The following is a 15,603-nucleotide window of genomic DNA, read 5'->3' as shown; positions in this document are numbered from 1 at the left end:
GAGATGCACGTTCACATAAAACTCTTTTGCTCTATACTCTAATTTCCCATGTACATCATTGATAAAGTCTGTAGTAGCATGGCTATCCAGCCCCTCTGCTACATAAATGGGTCTCCAAACAACAAACTACAGTTCCCAGGATTCTTTGTTGGAAGCCATGGCTGTTTATAAAGTGGTATGGTACTGCTTTAAATGTCTAGTGCAGATGGGACCACAGATAAGTCAGCAAAACAATTGTGCTAAGGCCTTTTGAAGCAGCCAGGTTTTTTAACCAGCCACCTTAGACAATACAGTGATGGCATGTACTAGCCTTCCCAAGCTGGTTATTCTAGACATCATTGGACTAAGACTCCTAACAGCCCTGGCCAGCATGGCTGATGGTCAGGATGACTGTAACTGTAGTCCAACTATTCTGGAGAGCACAAGGCTGGCATCTGCATTCCTAAGGCTGGCTAATATTTCAAAAAGCCTGGTTTGCAGAGAGCCTGGTTCATTCAGTGGCACAACTTTCTCCAACTCCCCCCCCCACTGAAACAATCTTCCCCTCCTGCCCACGACACCTTCGACAGAACCCCGCCACTGGGTACAGGAATTCGAGGAGTGTGGAAAAAGTCAACAGTCTCCTATCAACATCCTCACCGACGATGTGAAATACGACTGGGACCTCAAGCCATTCAAGTTTGAAAAATACAACGCCAAGCCAGAAAAACCCTGGACAGTAGTAAATAATGGCCATACAGGTGAGAGGTGAAAATGTTATAAGATGTAACCTATTGTATTGCAAGAGTAACCGGTGTGGTGTCGTTAAAGTCTTCCCGTGGGACTGCACCTCCCATCAGTTAAAGACAGGATCAGGACCGACCGACCTATGCGGCCAGGTGAGGCAACTGCCTCAGGTGGCAGGATCCACAGGGGCAACAGATTGGGATGCAGATCATTCTTCCCCATCGCCCTTGTGCTCAATGTAGATCTTCACTCACCCCTTCTTCATTGGAGGGGAGGGGAGCACCATTCTGAAGTTTACCTCAGGTGCAAAGATGTCTTGGGCCGGCCCTGGCCAATATGGCCAATGACCAGGGAAGATGGGAACATCTGGAGGGCCACAGGTTGACCACTTCTCTTTTAGGAGATGCAGGTGGCCATGGCAGCCATCCTCTCTCAGGAGCCATTCCCTCCAATGGAGGAATGGGGGTACCTGCCAATTTTGGCTTCTCTCCGTTTCAAGCTTAAGTTTGGTTCTCCACATATCCCCATCAGTTGGAGGTTGTTGTTGTTTTTTAAAAAGTCCCCCTGGAATTTCATCAACATTTTAATGTGACTTTCTCCTGATATGCACATATTCCTCCTAATACATCCGAACACTCTTTCAGAAAGTGCAGATATGGTAAGTTCATCCCACCCTATTCCTGTGACTGTGATTTCTTTTAAATGTTTTCATTCTGGATTTTAAATTGATGTAACCTGCCCTGAGACCCACTGCTGCTGGTTGTAGTAGTAGTAATAATAGCAGCAAATAACAAAAATTATTAATTGTAACAAGAATATTACAATAAACTGCACTGAATTTATCCCCCATCACTACTCTTATATGAAAGAGAAGAGTTGTTGCCACTGGCACTTTTAAGGAGTCTCTGTATTAAAAAGAACTTCACACTTTCTAAAAACATTGTGCAAACTGAAATACAGGTGTCCTTTCAAATTCACGCGTATCCAGTCTGTAGAGCATGAGACTCATCCAAATTTTATGATGCAGTTCTTCAACCAATGTTGACATAAACACATTTATTTAATGTGCAAAGTGAATATCTTCATGAAAGAAACATACAAACATGCATTATATTAGGGAACGTTAGGAGGAAAAACTATGTATGCCAGTGAAAACTGCAAGCACTAAACTGTTGATTAATTTTTGTGAGGATTTTGTTTAAAACCCCAAATTGCTGCAGAAATTGGGACAACTGAATTTAATATTAGAAAAATGAGCTGCAAGATTGACTGTTGCAATATTTTGGAAAGACCCCCATCGCTAATGCGTTTGAAACTTGAAACTACTAACAGCTATGGTTCGTCGCTTTGGTGGAAAGACTTCACGAAGGAAGGCATGTAGTAATATTACCAAAACTGATAGCTTTGATGTGGTATAGCATTGTAAAGTATGCTTCAGCGAAGTAACATAGTTACCCACTACTTGCTCCACACGGGTCACTCTGGAAAGACACTCTGGGTTAACAAAAATTTTATATAATTGATATATTCACATTGAAAACAAAGAAGTCATGACTGAGTGGGATGTGAGTGTCATTTGTTCATTGTCACCGGTGAATTTGTTTTATATGAAACCAATAAAAGACACATTTTTTTAAAAAAAGAAAATATTAGAAAACAGAGAAAATATGAGAAGCAGAGACCTCTGGTGTGTGGCATCTGGGCATGGCTTGTCTAAAATGGCCTGGTGGGGGCAAATGAGGTCTGTGGGGTGGTGGTTCCCCCGCAACCCGGTTTATAATGATAACATGTTTTTGAAATAATGAATGACCTGAAAGGGCACTTCTTTTTTGCTTCCCTCAGTCCAAGTGAACCTTGATGGGACAGCAAAGATCGAGTCAGGTGGCCTCCAGGGGAAATACAAGGCCGTGCAGTTCCACTTCCACTGGGGAGACAGCGAGGGGGAGAAAAGCAGGGTGAGCCCTGGATCGGAGCACAGCATTGACGGGAAGAGATATGCCATGGAGGTAAAAACAAAAAAGGCGTGCAGGGATTCACAACATGTCCAGTAAACTCTTGGCCCAGGGCCCCAATTCCACAGCTCCGCAAACACCCACAAAGAAAGCCTTCTCCACTTGCTTCCATTGTAGGGATTGTTCTGGACAAATGTGCCAAGTGTGCACTTGAGGCAACTTGCATGGAGCATTCACACATACAACAACAATTTTTAGCATCCTTGCTATGCATTGGAGAAGCTTAAATACTGAATTTGAAAACTGAATTAATGTTGCACTGGTATGAGAACTGGGCAAACTTGCAAACTTATATAAGAATGGAATGGGAACAGACCAACCAACCAACCAGCAAACCCAGAATGGTTTTATTAGTCATTGATCTCCTTGTTTAAAGTTTTGTAATCTTAGGGTGATATCTAAGTATGGCTAATGTCGGATTAGACCAGATGAAATTAACAGTCATGTCAAACACAGGTCCATGAATTTCAGTGTATCTACTCTTAAGATGCATGCAACCTTCTTCTTCTTCCTATTATTATTATTATTATTAGTAGTAGTAGTAGTAGTATCTCACCTTTTCTCCAAGGAGCTCAAGGCAGTGTAAACACTTTGCCCCTTCCCTGTTTTATCCTCACGACAACCCTGTGAGGTATGTCAGGCTAAGAGAGAGTGACTGTACCAAGGTGACAATCCAATGGGCTTTGTGGCTGCATGGGGATTTGAATTCTGGTCTCCCAGGTCCTCGTCTGACACCCTACCTGCATTGCTTATCAATGGGTCTACTCAGAGTCTCTTGCTTCCAGATCTGAAAGTTTGTTTCAGATAATATACAAGTAGCCTCACTTATATTGTATATGGTTTATGTGCAAAATATATGTACCGATATATTTTCCTTTGTGTAAGGTTTTATCCTTATCAATGTTCATTCTTAGTTTTCTTGTTTCTTCTTTAAAAGTTCAACATTTGTAAGCACAGTACTGTAGAAAAAGGTCTCAGTCTCTCTCCACCTGCCTCCCCCCATAGCTTCATATCGTCCACATCAAGGAAAACTTTCAAACTATACAGGAAGCGCTCTCCAAAAACGGCGTAGCAGTGCTGGGCTTCTTTATAAAGGTATGGAAGGGATTTGGGTTCACTTTAAAACTGGCAAAGCAACTAGAATTGGCTTGGGCTGTAAGAATCATGGGGGCCATTTCACACTTTCTGGTATGTTTGCAAGATAAATTTCTACTATCCATGGGGAAAATGCTGACATGTGGCTCTTGGGAGATTGCCCAGAAGGGAAAGTGGTCATTGGGCTGAAAAACGCCCCCCCCCCCCTCCCTGCAATCCATGCTCTAGAAAATAGTACAGAGTTAAAAGGGGGCATTAAAATTGTACCTTTTTAAAAAAAATGTCTTATTTCAGGATGGCAACGAAAATGAGTTCTACGAACCTTTCATTTCAAAGTTAAAAGACATTCCTTTCAATGGTAAGACTTAATGGAAACTTACTCTTTAAAACAGCAGCAGAAACACTCAAATCTTTGATCCATAAATAAGGTCAGAAAACTTCGTGTTTACTCTGTACTTGACCTTAGTCTGGCTTTTAGCACCTGAGGGATATGTTTTCTAGGACCCACCTTATTTTTGTGATTGTAAGTTGTTATAAACTGTTTTTAACATTGTTTTCATTGTTGCAAGCTGCCCCGGGACTTTACAGTGAAGGCAGGGTAATAAAATAAAATATAATAATAATAGCATCACAGGGAGATGTAAATACATAAGGACACTTCCCTCCACAAGTTCTGATCATTGATCCATTGAGCCCAGTGCTATTTACTCTATAGAAGACTTGCCGCTCACTGGCCTTGATTCAAACCAAAAATGCTTTTGCCTGGCTGGAGTGTGTTCTTTGAACTCTAATGATGTTGGGGTTTTGTTTTGTTTGTCTGGCTGGAGAATGCAGAAGGCTGCAAAAGGGTATGCAGAAAGTAGCCTATTGTGCACATAATAAAATTGTACTTTAATTGCCCTACCCATTTTGCACTGCATGCTCTGGCGGAAAGTTTCCCAGAAGGAAATGAAAAAAAGTTCCTCGATCCATGGTCTGCAGACGATACTGAGTGAACTAGATAGACCAATGGCAGCTTCCTGGGTCCGCCAGAATCTCAGGCAAAGGTCATTCCTATCATGTTCACCTCGGTTATCTTTTTTAAAAAACAAACTGGAGATAGCAGCGATTGAACCTGGGACCTGTTGCATGCAAAGCAGGCGTTTTAGCACTGAGCTAGTCTCTCTCCAGCTTCATCATGGCCTTAAGCACCTTCTCATGTGCATGGCTCATTATGGATGGATGGTTCTGTCCATTTCAGTTATTCTCAGTGTTTCATTTTGCCAATCTTAAATACGGTTCTCCCCATTTTCTATAGCAAGATGCAGATATACAGGATACATGCGAAGTTCGGCTAAGAAATACATTTTTGTATGCGGTTTTGGCTAACGTACACCTTTTTGCAAGCATTTTATCTTAATGCAGAGCACTTTTGTATGCTATCTTAACTAGCGTACTCATTTTTATGTACTTTTCTATGTATTTTTGTTGAGTCAGAAAACTGCGTCACAAAATTTGGATTAGTGCAAATTCCGAAGGATGCCTGTGTTTCAGTTCTTGTATTGCTTCAGAATAGTGCAAATGTGATCGCTTCAGCTTAAAATGCGAAATGAATCAAATTTCTCCCCCATCCGTTACTGCTCATGCATCTCAACAGATCCTCAGAAATACCACTCCTAACAAGGAAAAGATACAGTAATAATCTGAATTCCAGTTGCTGGGGGACAGAGCAAACAGTGGGGGCTAGGGCCCTTGAGTCCACCTTGTGGGTTTCCTAAGAGGCATGTGGTTTGCCACCCACAGGGCTTATCTTACAGGGCTTTTCTTATAGTCTTCTTAAACTGCTCTTGAAAGACATCAGCATCAATAAACTTACAGAACTGAAGGCAATTGCCAGAGTGACAATCAGAAAGATGTGCCTTGCACGAAACAATAACTCCTCTCTGATCTCTCTAGGCAACGAAACTGAAATGGGGGCTTTGTGCCTGGAAGCCCTCATCCCTAAAAAGTCAGCCCTCGACAGCTTTTATCGATACACCGGCTCGCTGACCACACCTGGATGCAATGAGGGAGTCACCTGGACTTTGTTTGAGACACCTATTGAACTTAGTCTCCAGCAGGTGAGACAAAGCACAAGAGATGGGGCTTTTCAAAAGGCATATTCAACCCTAACATGCTTAAGCCTCATCATTCAGTTCACTTAAACAGTTCTTCAGAATGATTGTTTAATTATTTGGGGGCAATTTAACAGAGCCATTATGCTAGTAGGTAACAGCTGTGCATGATGCACTTCAATGCAGTTTAGTGCTGTCCACTTAATTCTAATGCCCTCTCTTGGGCTCTCTCTTTCAGAATTTTGGCTATAGAAATGAATAGTCCTGCAAGGTGGCACTGGGTTTCATCCCAGGGCGAGTACTTCTTTTTATTCAGGAAAAGTTGAGGAAGGCTTTTGCTATGAATGCTGGGATCAATGCAGGCTGGATTAGGAGTAGGATGGCACCCCCACACCCCATCCTTTATCCCCATTTACCAGCCAAAACGAGACAGGCACATGGCATGATGATGTTTAGGCACCTACTAAATATGTTGTTGTTTCAGAAGCTTTCCCCAGAGGTGTAACATTTATAGAAGATCAGTTTTGAAGTTGATGGAGTGTTTTCATTGGTTTTAGAGTTTATTTGAATGGTTTTATTGCTTTAGTTTATTGAACTCATTCTTCTTTTCTTAGAATTTGTGTTCCTGCTTTTACTCTGGTACACCATTTCATTGGCTTTATAACATGAAACAGCCATTATGATGATGATGATGATGATGATGATGATTATTATTATTATTACAAACATAACCATATCTATTCAGAAGGCAATCCTATTGAATTCAGTGGTGCTTTCTCCTGGGTAAGTGGGGTTAGGATTGTAATGCTAGTTCCATTGTTTCCACAGATCCAAGAATTCTGGATGGAGCTCTATTTTGATACAGACAAAGACTGGCCAATGGTGGATAACTTTCGACCCACTCAGCCTGTTGGTGAACGAATTGTCTACAAGTCAGACTCAAATGCACTTCTCGCTCCAGGAAAAATACTGCTGCTAATACCAACAGCAACATACTTCGCTCTCACTCTCATCCAGTGAAGGGTTGGGCAGATTTTAAATGGGTTCTTAATTGCAAAGCCCCCAATCTTAAAACACGCTTGGTTCATGTGCAGCTGATCCTCACCCACCAACGGGGGATTCTCCTGATCAGAAGATCCTGCCACCTCACTGGCTTCCATCAAGCAGGAGCCATAGCCACCTATCATAAGGCTAAAAACAAATTTGAGACCACTTATTTGAACTGATTGAAAGATTCCTAACTGATTAATCCAACTGATTATGTGACTAAGCACGGCAGGCATGTTGGAGACTGATTTGTAAAGCGCCTAACTAATCTGGATTATTGCCTTGCAACAGTAGCTAGCGTACAAGAATTGGCATTTTACTGAATCTTTAACTATCATATGCAACAATCACTTTGTGATATGAAAATTTCTGATGACCTTTGGTTAACACAAAGAAACTAAGCTTGACCTTGCATCAATGCAATGGGACATTGGCCATGTATGAATGTCTCATTAAACCATAGTTTAGTGGTACAAGAAAGAGTAGCAGCAAGGAGGAGTTTGGAAGTTTCTGCTTCTGTTATCCAGACCAGTAGTTACCTTAACTCTTGTTTGTTTGAAACCATAAGTTTGAAACTATAGGTTATGAAGCTGGCATGTTTAACATTAACATAGTTAACATTAACATCTTAAACTGTGGTAAATAAAAACCAGAAGCAAAAACTTCTAATCTGTACCCCATGACCATGAGGGAGGAAAAAAGGGGAGTGTAGAAGCATGATGCAGTTCATTCTTGTCATGAAAATGATAGTTTAGCCAAGCCCCCAACCTTTGGTCACCATGTTGTTGGACCAAAACTCCCATCATCCTTCAACCGTTGGATAGTTCCGGCTGGGGCTGATGGGAACTGGAGTCCAGCGGCATCTGGAGACTCAAGGGTGGGGGAAGGAGGGTTTAGCATAAGATCTGAATGTGACCATCAGCAATCACCACTGACCCTTTGCATACCCTTTGTATACCAGGAACGCCAAGTCATGCTTTGGCTTTGAGGTAAAGGGTGGTGCTACAACACACCTGTTTTGTAGTCACTATCGTCTTAAATGCCAAGGCACTGGAGCTTCACCGCAGCTTTACAAGCAGACAAATGGTTTTCTTACTTGTACTTTACCCACTTAGTTGTCAAAAGCTTTAATAAAGGCCGAGAAAAGTGTATGAGATAGGGCTAAATGATAATATGGAAATATTTATATATTCAAAGTCAACACACAGTACTGTGGGTTGTAGCCAACTAAGCGCTACTTGGAGTAGACACACTGAATATGATGGACTTAAGTTAATTGTGTGCATTAATTTCAGTGGGTTTCCTCTGAGTATGTATATAGCCCTATATATGTGTTCTTATATTATTTAAGGAGATTTTGTTCGGGTTGAGGAATAAAACAAATAAAAGTCTGACACTGAACAAGGCTGCCTGATTTCCTCCCTTTACATTCCTATTCACCCATAGGTGTCCCGTGGAGCTTTTCCTGCCATAACATAGTGGCTGTTCTTTCAGGAGAGCCAGCGGTGAGACTTGGAAGTCCCACCTTCCTTTCCTATGGCCTGTGGAATGACTGCTGTGGGCAACAACATAGGGGGACAGGTGAATGTGTGGTGACAGCAAGAAGGAAAAGTAGCATTGTGGGGTTCCAGGTTGGTTGTGGGTCTCCAGCAAAGCCAATCTTTGACACCTGCCTCATTCTACCTCCAGACTCATCAAATGAAAATCCATTGTGTACACTGACCAATGGCCTCCGCAACCCATCCTTAAAGGCTACTCCCTGTATCCTAAGATCATGGATGGGGAACCTCAGGCCCGGCCCCTCTATCTGGCCCTGGGGACTCTCTTCAGCCACACCTTTTGTTGCCAAGCCATACTAAGGCTCACTGGCCTTGCTCCACATCCTCCTTGAGTGCTTCAGCCTGCCTGAACTCTCTGATCATGCCTGTCACTTGTCTGGACGGAGGGTATGAGAGTGTAGCCTGCTTTACAAAGGCAACATTAACATTCATGGCTCTACTCACTTTTGCCTCTGGCCTTGCCCATCACTGGAAGGTTGCCCAGATGGGGATGCAGCTTTTGGCCTAAAAAAGGTTCCCCATCTCTCTGGGGCAGCAGGGAGTGAGAAGAATTCCAGATTGCCTTCAGCTGAACAACCAACCCGAACAAAACCGCGCAGAAGAGGCTGGGTGTTCAAGAAGCTGTTTGTTCCATTCCAGCTGCCATTTCTTATTGCTCTAATTATAGGATTCTTCACCACAGCTACGTGGTAAATCAAAGCTACAGCGATGGGTGTTGAACTGTCATCAATGTCTCCTTCCCCCTTTACACATGCACACACAAGAAACAATTCAAGCGAGGGCTTTTGTTTTCCTCTCCTTTTGCAAAGCAGTTATGACAGAATAATTTGCTGCTATGTAATGCATTTTGGAGGCCGACTCCAGGGAGGTGCACTAACGAATATAGCTATTTGTCATCTGGAGTGCCTCCATTTCTCCCATTAAATTAGCAACCCAAGCCATGCACACGGAAAAGGGGAGGTTGTACTATTTCATGGAGACTCTTGTCAAGCCAAGGAGCCACAGTGGAAGGAGGCAACCTGCTTAACACAATACAATTTCAGAAATTTCCTTCTTCGGTCATACTAAAGGCCTGCTTCCCTGAGTAGCCAACCAGACACCTCTTAGGGGTAGAATTTTGTGCCCAAATGTGTCCAGCTTATCTAGTAATTATTAGCACCTTAAAGCAGGCACCATCAATGTGGCACCCATGGGTGCTGGCATGCCACCCAGTACCTAGTACCTGTGAAATGTCAGTAAATATAATTTCAAAGATTCACAAAGTGCAAGAGTCTTTGCTCTTTCTGCTCACTTATGGGGAAGGAAATTGTTATAGCAAGGAATGAGAGTGAGGTCCAGCAATTGCCCTCCCTTTAATGCCCCAGCATAAGGCCTAGCAGGCCAGGACTAACATTGCTTCATTATTATCCTCTTGCAAACTGTCCTTGCAGGAATTAATATAACCACCACTGAAAAGGCCCTGTCACAGAACAGTGCCAAGTGGGCAGCTCTCATTGGCAGCCCCACCAATAAGGAGATAATAATATAACTGCATTTACTTGCTTTGTTCTTTATTTGCCTCACTCTATGAATAAAACCTGATAAAGAATAACTTTATTGACTATCTGAATCTATAAAAGAACCACTGGCTTTGGCAGAGCAAATCATTTGTCAAAACATTCAGTTCCTGCTTGCACTGGCTCGGCCTGTCCTACAATGAGCACATCCCTTGAAACATGCCTACATTTCATTGGATGCCTTCCCTCCCATTCTGGACAAAGAAGAGGGGCAAACAGTGTCTCTTGGCGAGCAAACTGGAGCAAACCAAGAGTCGCAGCCAGCATAGTCAAGGCAGGGTCAAAGATGATAGGTGCTTTTGGCTGATGCCTCTGGCATAAATGGTGTCATATACGTTCATAGGAAGGGGTGAAAAGCAATGCAAGGAGTTGAAAGGCTATGTCTTCTCCATCACATCCCAGATTCTGCAATTGCACTTGGCTATGCTGGCTGGGGCTGATGGAGGTGTGGTTCTACAACATCTGGTGGGCGACATCCTCATACCTGTTGTAAGAGATGGTCTTAGGAACATAGGAAGTTGCCTTTACACAAATCAGGCCACTGGTCCCATCCAACTCAGTACTGTTAACACTGACTGGCAGAAGTTCTTCAGGCCCACAGGCAGGGCTAGATTTGGGCATGGACCACATAAGCTAAAGTTTAGGGCCTCAGGTGCCTCTAAACACAATTTTTCAAGTTTTGCATAAATTGTGGGGGGACGTTTCAAAGGGAAACAGTCCCTAAAATAGACATTATCATTCTGCTGTGACAAAATGATACTTAATAACTACACAATTACTTATCGGATTGCATTTATGAATCTGTGCAGAAATAACCATAATTTAGATCAAATTTTCATTAGGTCAGGTGTCCATAAGCTGTCAAACAATATATGCTTGAAACCTTTCCTATAAGGAAAGTTTGCCAAGTTTGGGACTCCTTAGTTTATTGAAAAGAGCGTAAGAGCTGGCATGACAGAAGTTTATAAAATTAGGCACAGCATGCAGAGAGTGGATAAATAATAAAATTGTTGTTGTTGTTGTTGACATCCACTGAAGCTGAGTGTTGGGCATTAGGAAGTCCTTCTTCACACAGCACATAGTTAAACTATGGAACTCACTGCCACGGGAGGCAGTGATGCCTACCAACTTGGATGGCTTTAAAAGAGGACAGGACAAATAAATGCTAATACTAATCATCATCATCACCATCATTTTAAAAACCTGGCCCAGTCTGCAAAGTGGAGATTTCATAGCTCAGTGGCAGAGCATTTGCCTTGCAAGAAGAAGGTCCTTGGTTCAATCCCTGGACTGGGAGGGACCCTTGCCTGAAGCCCCGGAGAGCTGCTGCCAGTCAGTGTGGACATTACTAAGCTAGATGAACCATTGGTCTGGCTAGGTATATGGCAGTTTCCTCTGTTTCCACCAATGTGATAAATAAATAAATAATGCAGATTAAGTACAGTGTAAAATAGGCCCAATAATCAGTATTTGAATCTACCCATTGTGAAGGTTGTTGGGGGGGGGGGAGAGAGAATTCTTGACCTTTGAATGGGATTTTCTTAAGGGCATATAAACCAACAAGGGGCAATGCAGCAGAGGAGGCCTGGTGAAGGCCTAGGCAAATAATGAACGGCTGTTGTTGATGTTGGACTTGCGCCTTTCTCCCAAGTAGGCGACAGACACACGTGGAGCCATTCTGCAGAAAAAAGTATGTTTAGACTTCAACCAACAGACCGGGGAGCCCAGCTTTAAGGGTTCAGGGCTGGTCGTTTATTTTATCAGAAATAAACTTCCTCTCCTTGGCCATTGAAATGGCGCCAATTTGGGCCTTCCCAGTTTAGGTTGGCGGGCGTGTGTCAGCCCTTGCTTCCTGTAGGTGTTTCCCCGGAGGACTTCCACATTAATATACAAACACAACACAAAAGGAAGACAAATTTACATATTTATATTCACAGGGAAGGCAATTTTTCAAGATGGGCAGGTGTGAATAAACTCTCCCTAACCGATGAATGAAAAATAACACAGACTTAAGAAGATGACTTATATCGCGTTAGCCTGTTCCTTCACCTAGCCCAGAGTCAATGGCTAACTGTTGGAGGCAGCTTGACTCTGAATGCAGTTGCTGTTGCACTCAAGTCCTGCTATAGGCTCCTGATTGGTCACTTTGAGTACAGGATGCTCTCCCAGTGGGAGAATGAAATAGCAAGCCAAGAAGTGTTTCTTAAAATTCATTACAAGATGGAGCGAGTTTGCACGGAAGACAATAGCTGTTATAGTTACCACCAGTGGCGTAGCGTGGGTTCTCAGCACCCGGGGCAATGCAAGTAATTTGCGCCCCCTAACCCGTAGATTTTAGCACTCGAGTCTCTTCCGCGCCCCCCCAGATGTTGCGCCAGGTGCGGCAGGCCCCCCCCTGCACCCCCCACGCTACGCTACGCCACTGCTGCCACCACAAGTCTTCAGGACAGCCATCCGAAGGCTGGCGCGGGGAGAAGGTCTCTCCGCCCCACCGCCAGGCTTCGGAGGAGCCTTCCGAAGGCTGGCGGTGGGGCGGAGAGACCTCCTCCCATCGCCAGGCTTCGGAGCAGCCTTCCGAAGGCTGGCGGTGGGGCGGAGAGCCCTCCTCCCGCCGCCAGGCTTCGGAGCATCCTTCCGAAGCCTGGCGCTGCGCTTCCCCGCTGTCCCAGAGATTTCCCTATGGACTTTTGTCTTGCGAAGGGCCGGCCAAACGCGCCCCCCCAATGTTGCGCCCGGTGCGGCCGGCACCCCCGGCACCCCCCATGCTACGCCACTGGGAGGAGGTCCGAGGACAGTGGGGAAGACGCGCTGCGCTTCCCCGCTGTCCCGGAGATTTCCCTATGGACTTTCGTCTTGCGAAGGGCCGGCCAAACGCGCGCCCCCAATGTTGCGCCCGGTGCGGCCGGCACCCCTGGCACCCCCCACGCTACGCCACTGGTTACCACTCCATTTTTTCCTCCAGAGCAGGCAATCCAAACACAATACAGGAGAAATTGTTGACATCTCTGGAAAGGGCTATAGCTCACTGGTTCAAGGGACAAATAAATAATGATACTCTGGTTCAGCCCCCAAGCCAAAGTTTCCATAGCTCAGTTGCTTTGCATGCAGAAGGTCCATGGTTCAATCCCCGGTATCTCAATGTAGGGCTGGGAGGGAATCCCTCACTGAAATCCTGGAGAGTTGCTGGCCACTCAGCATAGACAATACTGGGTTAGATGGACCAATGGTCTGACACAGTATAAGGCAGGTTCCTATGATGCCTCAAATGGCTAGTTCTCATTAAATGTCTCTCAGCCAGTAACCATTTTGCAAAGCATAATCCCTACCTTAGGAAGCCGCTGCTGCTCAGCATGGGTCCAAGCGAAGATCTGTTGGCCAGGTCTTTCTCTTTGGCAGAAAAGTCTTAAATGGGATAGTGTGCTGCAACAGAATGTACACAAAAATTAGGGTAGATTTTAGGAAATCATATCCTGACCTACAACCACTTTGCAGGGTAGTTTATAAAGAATTAAAATTATAATAAAAGCAATTGAACAAAACAAAACAAAATCACATATTTATCTCCTGCTAAATATAGTCTTTAAGTGGTTTACAAAATATCTATCTGTCTATCATCTATCTATATCTATCTATCTATCTATCTATCTATCTATCTATCTATCTATCTATCTATCATCTATCTATCTATCTATTGTATATTTTTTTGAAGATAATCTTTATTGATTTTATGATTACATACTATACATATACACATTACTTTACATTTCCTAAGAGTTGACTTCCCTCCTTCCTTCTTCTGGCTTTTTTATGTCATCTCTAAGTTTTCCGCATTGTCTATCATCTATCTATTGTAGTGGTTAGAGCATAGACCAGGGTTCGAATCCCCTCTTGGCCATGATGCTTACTGGATGACCTTGGGCCAGTCACTGCCTCTTAGCCTACCCTAACTCACAGGGTTGTTCTGGGGATTAAGTGAGGAAGGGAAAAACCATGAATCCCACCATGAGCTCCTTGTTATATTTTTCTTCAGTGAAACTGAGAAACTGCAATACAAAACAATGCAATAAAACATCAATACAGTGGTGCCTCGCAAGACGAAAAGAATCCGTTCTGTGATTCTCTTCGTCTAGCGGTTTTTTCGTCTTGCGTAGCAAGCCCATTGAAGGATTAGCGGATTAGCGCTATTAGCGGCTTATCTGCTGATCGGATCAGCTGATAAGCGGCTTAGCAGCTTAGAAAAAGGGGGGGAGGGAAAAGAACCAGCAGGAACTCGCAAGACATTGTCGTCTTGCGAAGCAAGCCCATAGGAAATTCGTTTTGCGAAGCACCTCCAAAATGGAAAACTCTTTCGTCTAGCAAGTTTTCCGTCTTGCGAGGCATTCGTCTTGCGGGGCACCACTGTACGCCTCACCCCAAAAGAACATACGTAGCTGCACATTTGAAACACCTTCATAGTCAAGGATTGTTCTCCTCAGCCTCCCTCCTACCAAGGCATATCCCACCTCAGAAAGGCACCACTCGCCATATGCATCACACCCAAAATTGGCCTTATGTCTGCACAAATCAAATCACGCCTGCTACTCATGCAATTCACTCATCCCATTCTGCCACCAGTACACCCAAGCACAGCACCGTTTGCTCCATTATCTCCCAGTCAGCCACCAGCAACCACTCAACAACAAAAAATGCACTGCAGGAACGCCCCAAGGGTGTCCTGCCAAAACATTCGCTGACAGAACTGTGTACATGACAAGGCAAATTGCTACCCATCAGTCACACGAAAGTACTGTTCCCTACAGCAGTCTGGGTTTTACCCAAAGACGCCGTCTCCCACCCAAGACTAGTCTCAACCCAACAACGGGTGGAACTCTCTCTCCCTGGTGCGCCTTCCCTCTCGCCAAGGAGTGCCCTCAGGAAATTCCACCCACCCAAGAGGCATGCCGAAGAATAAAACCCGACAAAAGTACCCTCGCCATGGCTGCCAGACCTCTTTGCCTCCATGGTGCTGGTTTTGTAGTTCTCCGGAATGGATGGGAATAATCAGTCAGAGACAACTGGGGTCCCAAAGCTATGTCCCACCTGAGGCCTGCCAAGCCTCTGTAACATGGGGGACAATGACAACTACTTTTGCAAAAAAATACAAAACTAAATAAATAAACTGTCTTAATGCTGCAACCTGCCCTGGATAGAAAATGGGCATCCTACAGGGAACTGCTGTACTTTACAGGGGAGCAGGGACCCAAACTGAAATCAATGGAAAATGTAAGGCGCCAAGTTCTTCCATATGCGGCAGTCTTGTAAAAGGGAAAAAAAAGAGTATTGGGAAATGATCCATAATGAATTGAAAAAAAAATGTTTAAAAGCACTCCCCCCCCCCCAAAAAAAGTCCTTTTTGTTGGGGATAATTCAGACTGAATTTCCCAGGTGTCAAAAAAGGTTATTTATGTATGCCTACTGAGGCCCGTGTTTAATTAGCCCAAAAATGGAAAACAATCGAGGTCCCGACTAAAGAAGA

The 15,603-nt window shown here is 44.0% G+C and overlaps 1 protein-coding gene and 1 long non-coding RNA gene across 2 annotated transcripts in view; one reads left to right on the top strand and one right to left on the bottom strand.

Annotated features, from left to right (window-relative positions):
- CA4 (carbonic anhydrase 4) overlaps nt 1-8,377 on the top strand; it is a 29,362-nt gene extending 20,985 nt beyond the window's left edge. The window contains exons 3-8 of the mRNA XM_082200844.1: nt 570-740; nt 2,569-2,732; nt 3,744-3,833; nt 4,128-4,191; nt 5,769-5,932; nt 6,755-8,377. Coding sequence (XP_082056970.1) covers nt 570-740; nt 2,569-2,732; nt 3,744-3,833; nt 4,128-4,191; nt 5,769-5,932; nt 6,755-6,946 — 845 coding nt within the window. The 3' untranslated portion in view covers nt 6,947-8,377. The remainder of the gene's footprint in view (nt 1-569; nt 741-2,568; nt 2,733-3,743; nt 3,834-4,127; nt 4,192-5,768; nt 5,933-6,754) is intronic.
- Nucleotides 1-15,435, bottom strand: part of LOC309519727 — a 30,604-nt gene extending 15,169 nt beyond the window's left edge. The window contains exons 1-3 of the long non-coding RNA XR_014213983.1: nt 15,056-15,435; nt 13,994-14,131; nt 13,415-13,508 (exon numbers count right to left, since the gene is read on the bottom strand). This is a non-coding gene — a long non-coding RNA (uncharacterized lncRNA). The remainder of the gene's footprint in view (nt 1-13,414; nt 13,509-13,993; nt 14,132-15,055) is intronic.
- Between the last annotated feature and the right edge of the window lie 168 nt (nt 15,436-15,603).

This window comes from Podarcis vaucheri, assembly GCF_965113315.1.
Source record: "Podarcis vaucheri genome assembly, chromosome: 15".
Lineage (NCBI taxonomy): Eukaryota > Metazoa > Chordata > Lepidosauria > Squamata > Lacertidae > Podarcis > Podarcis vaucheri.
This window is presented reverse-complemented; position numbering and strand designations above follow the sequence as displayed.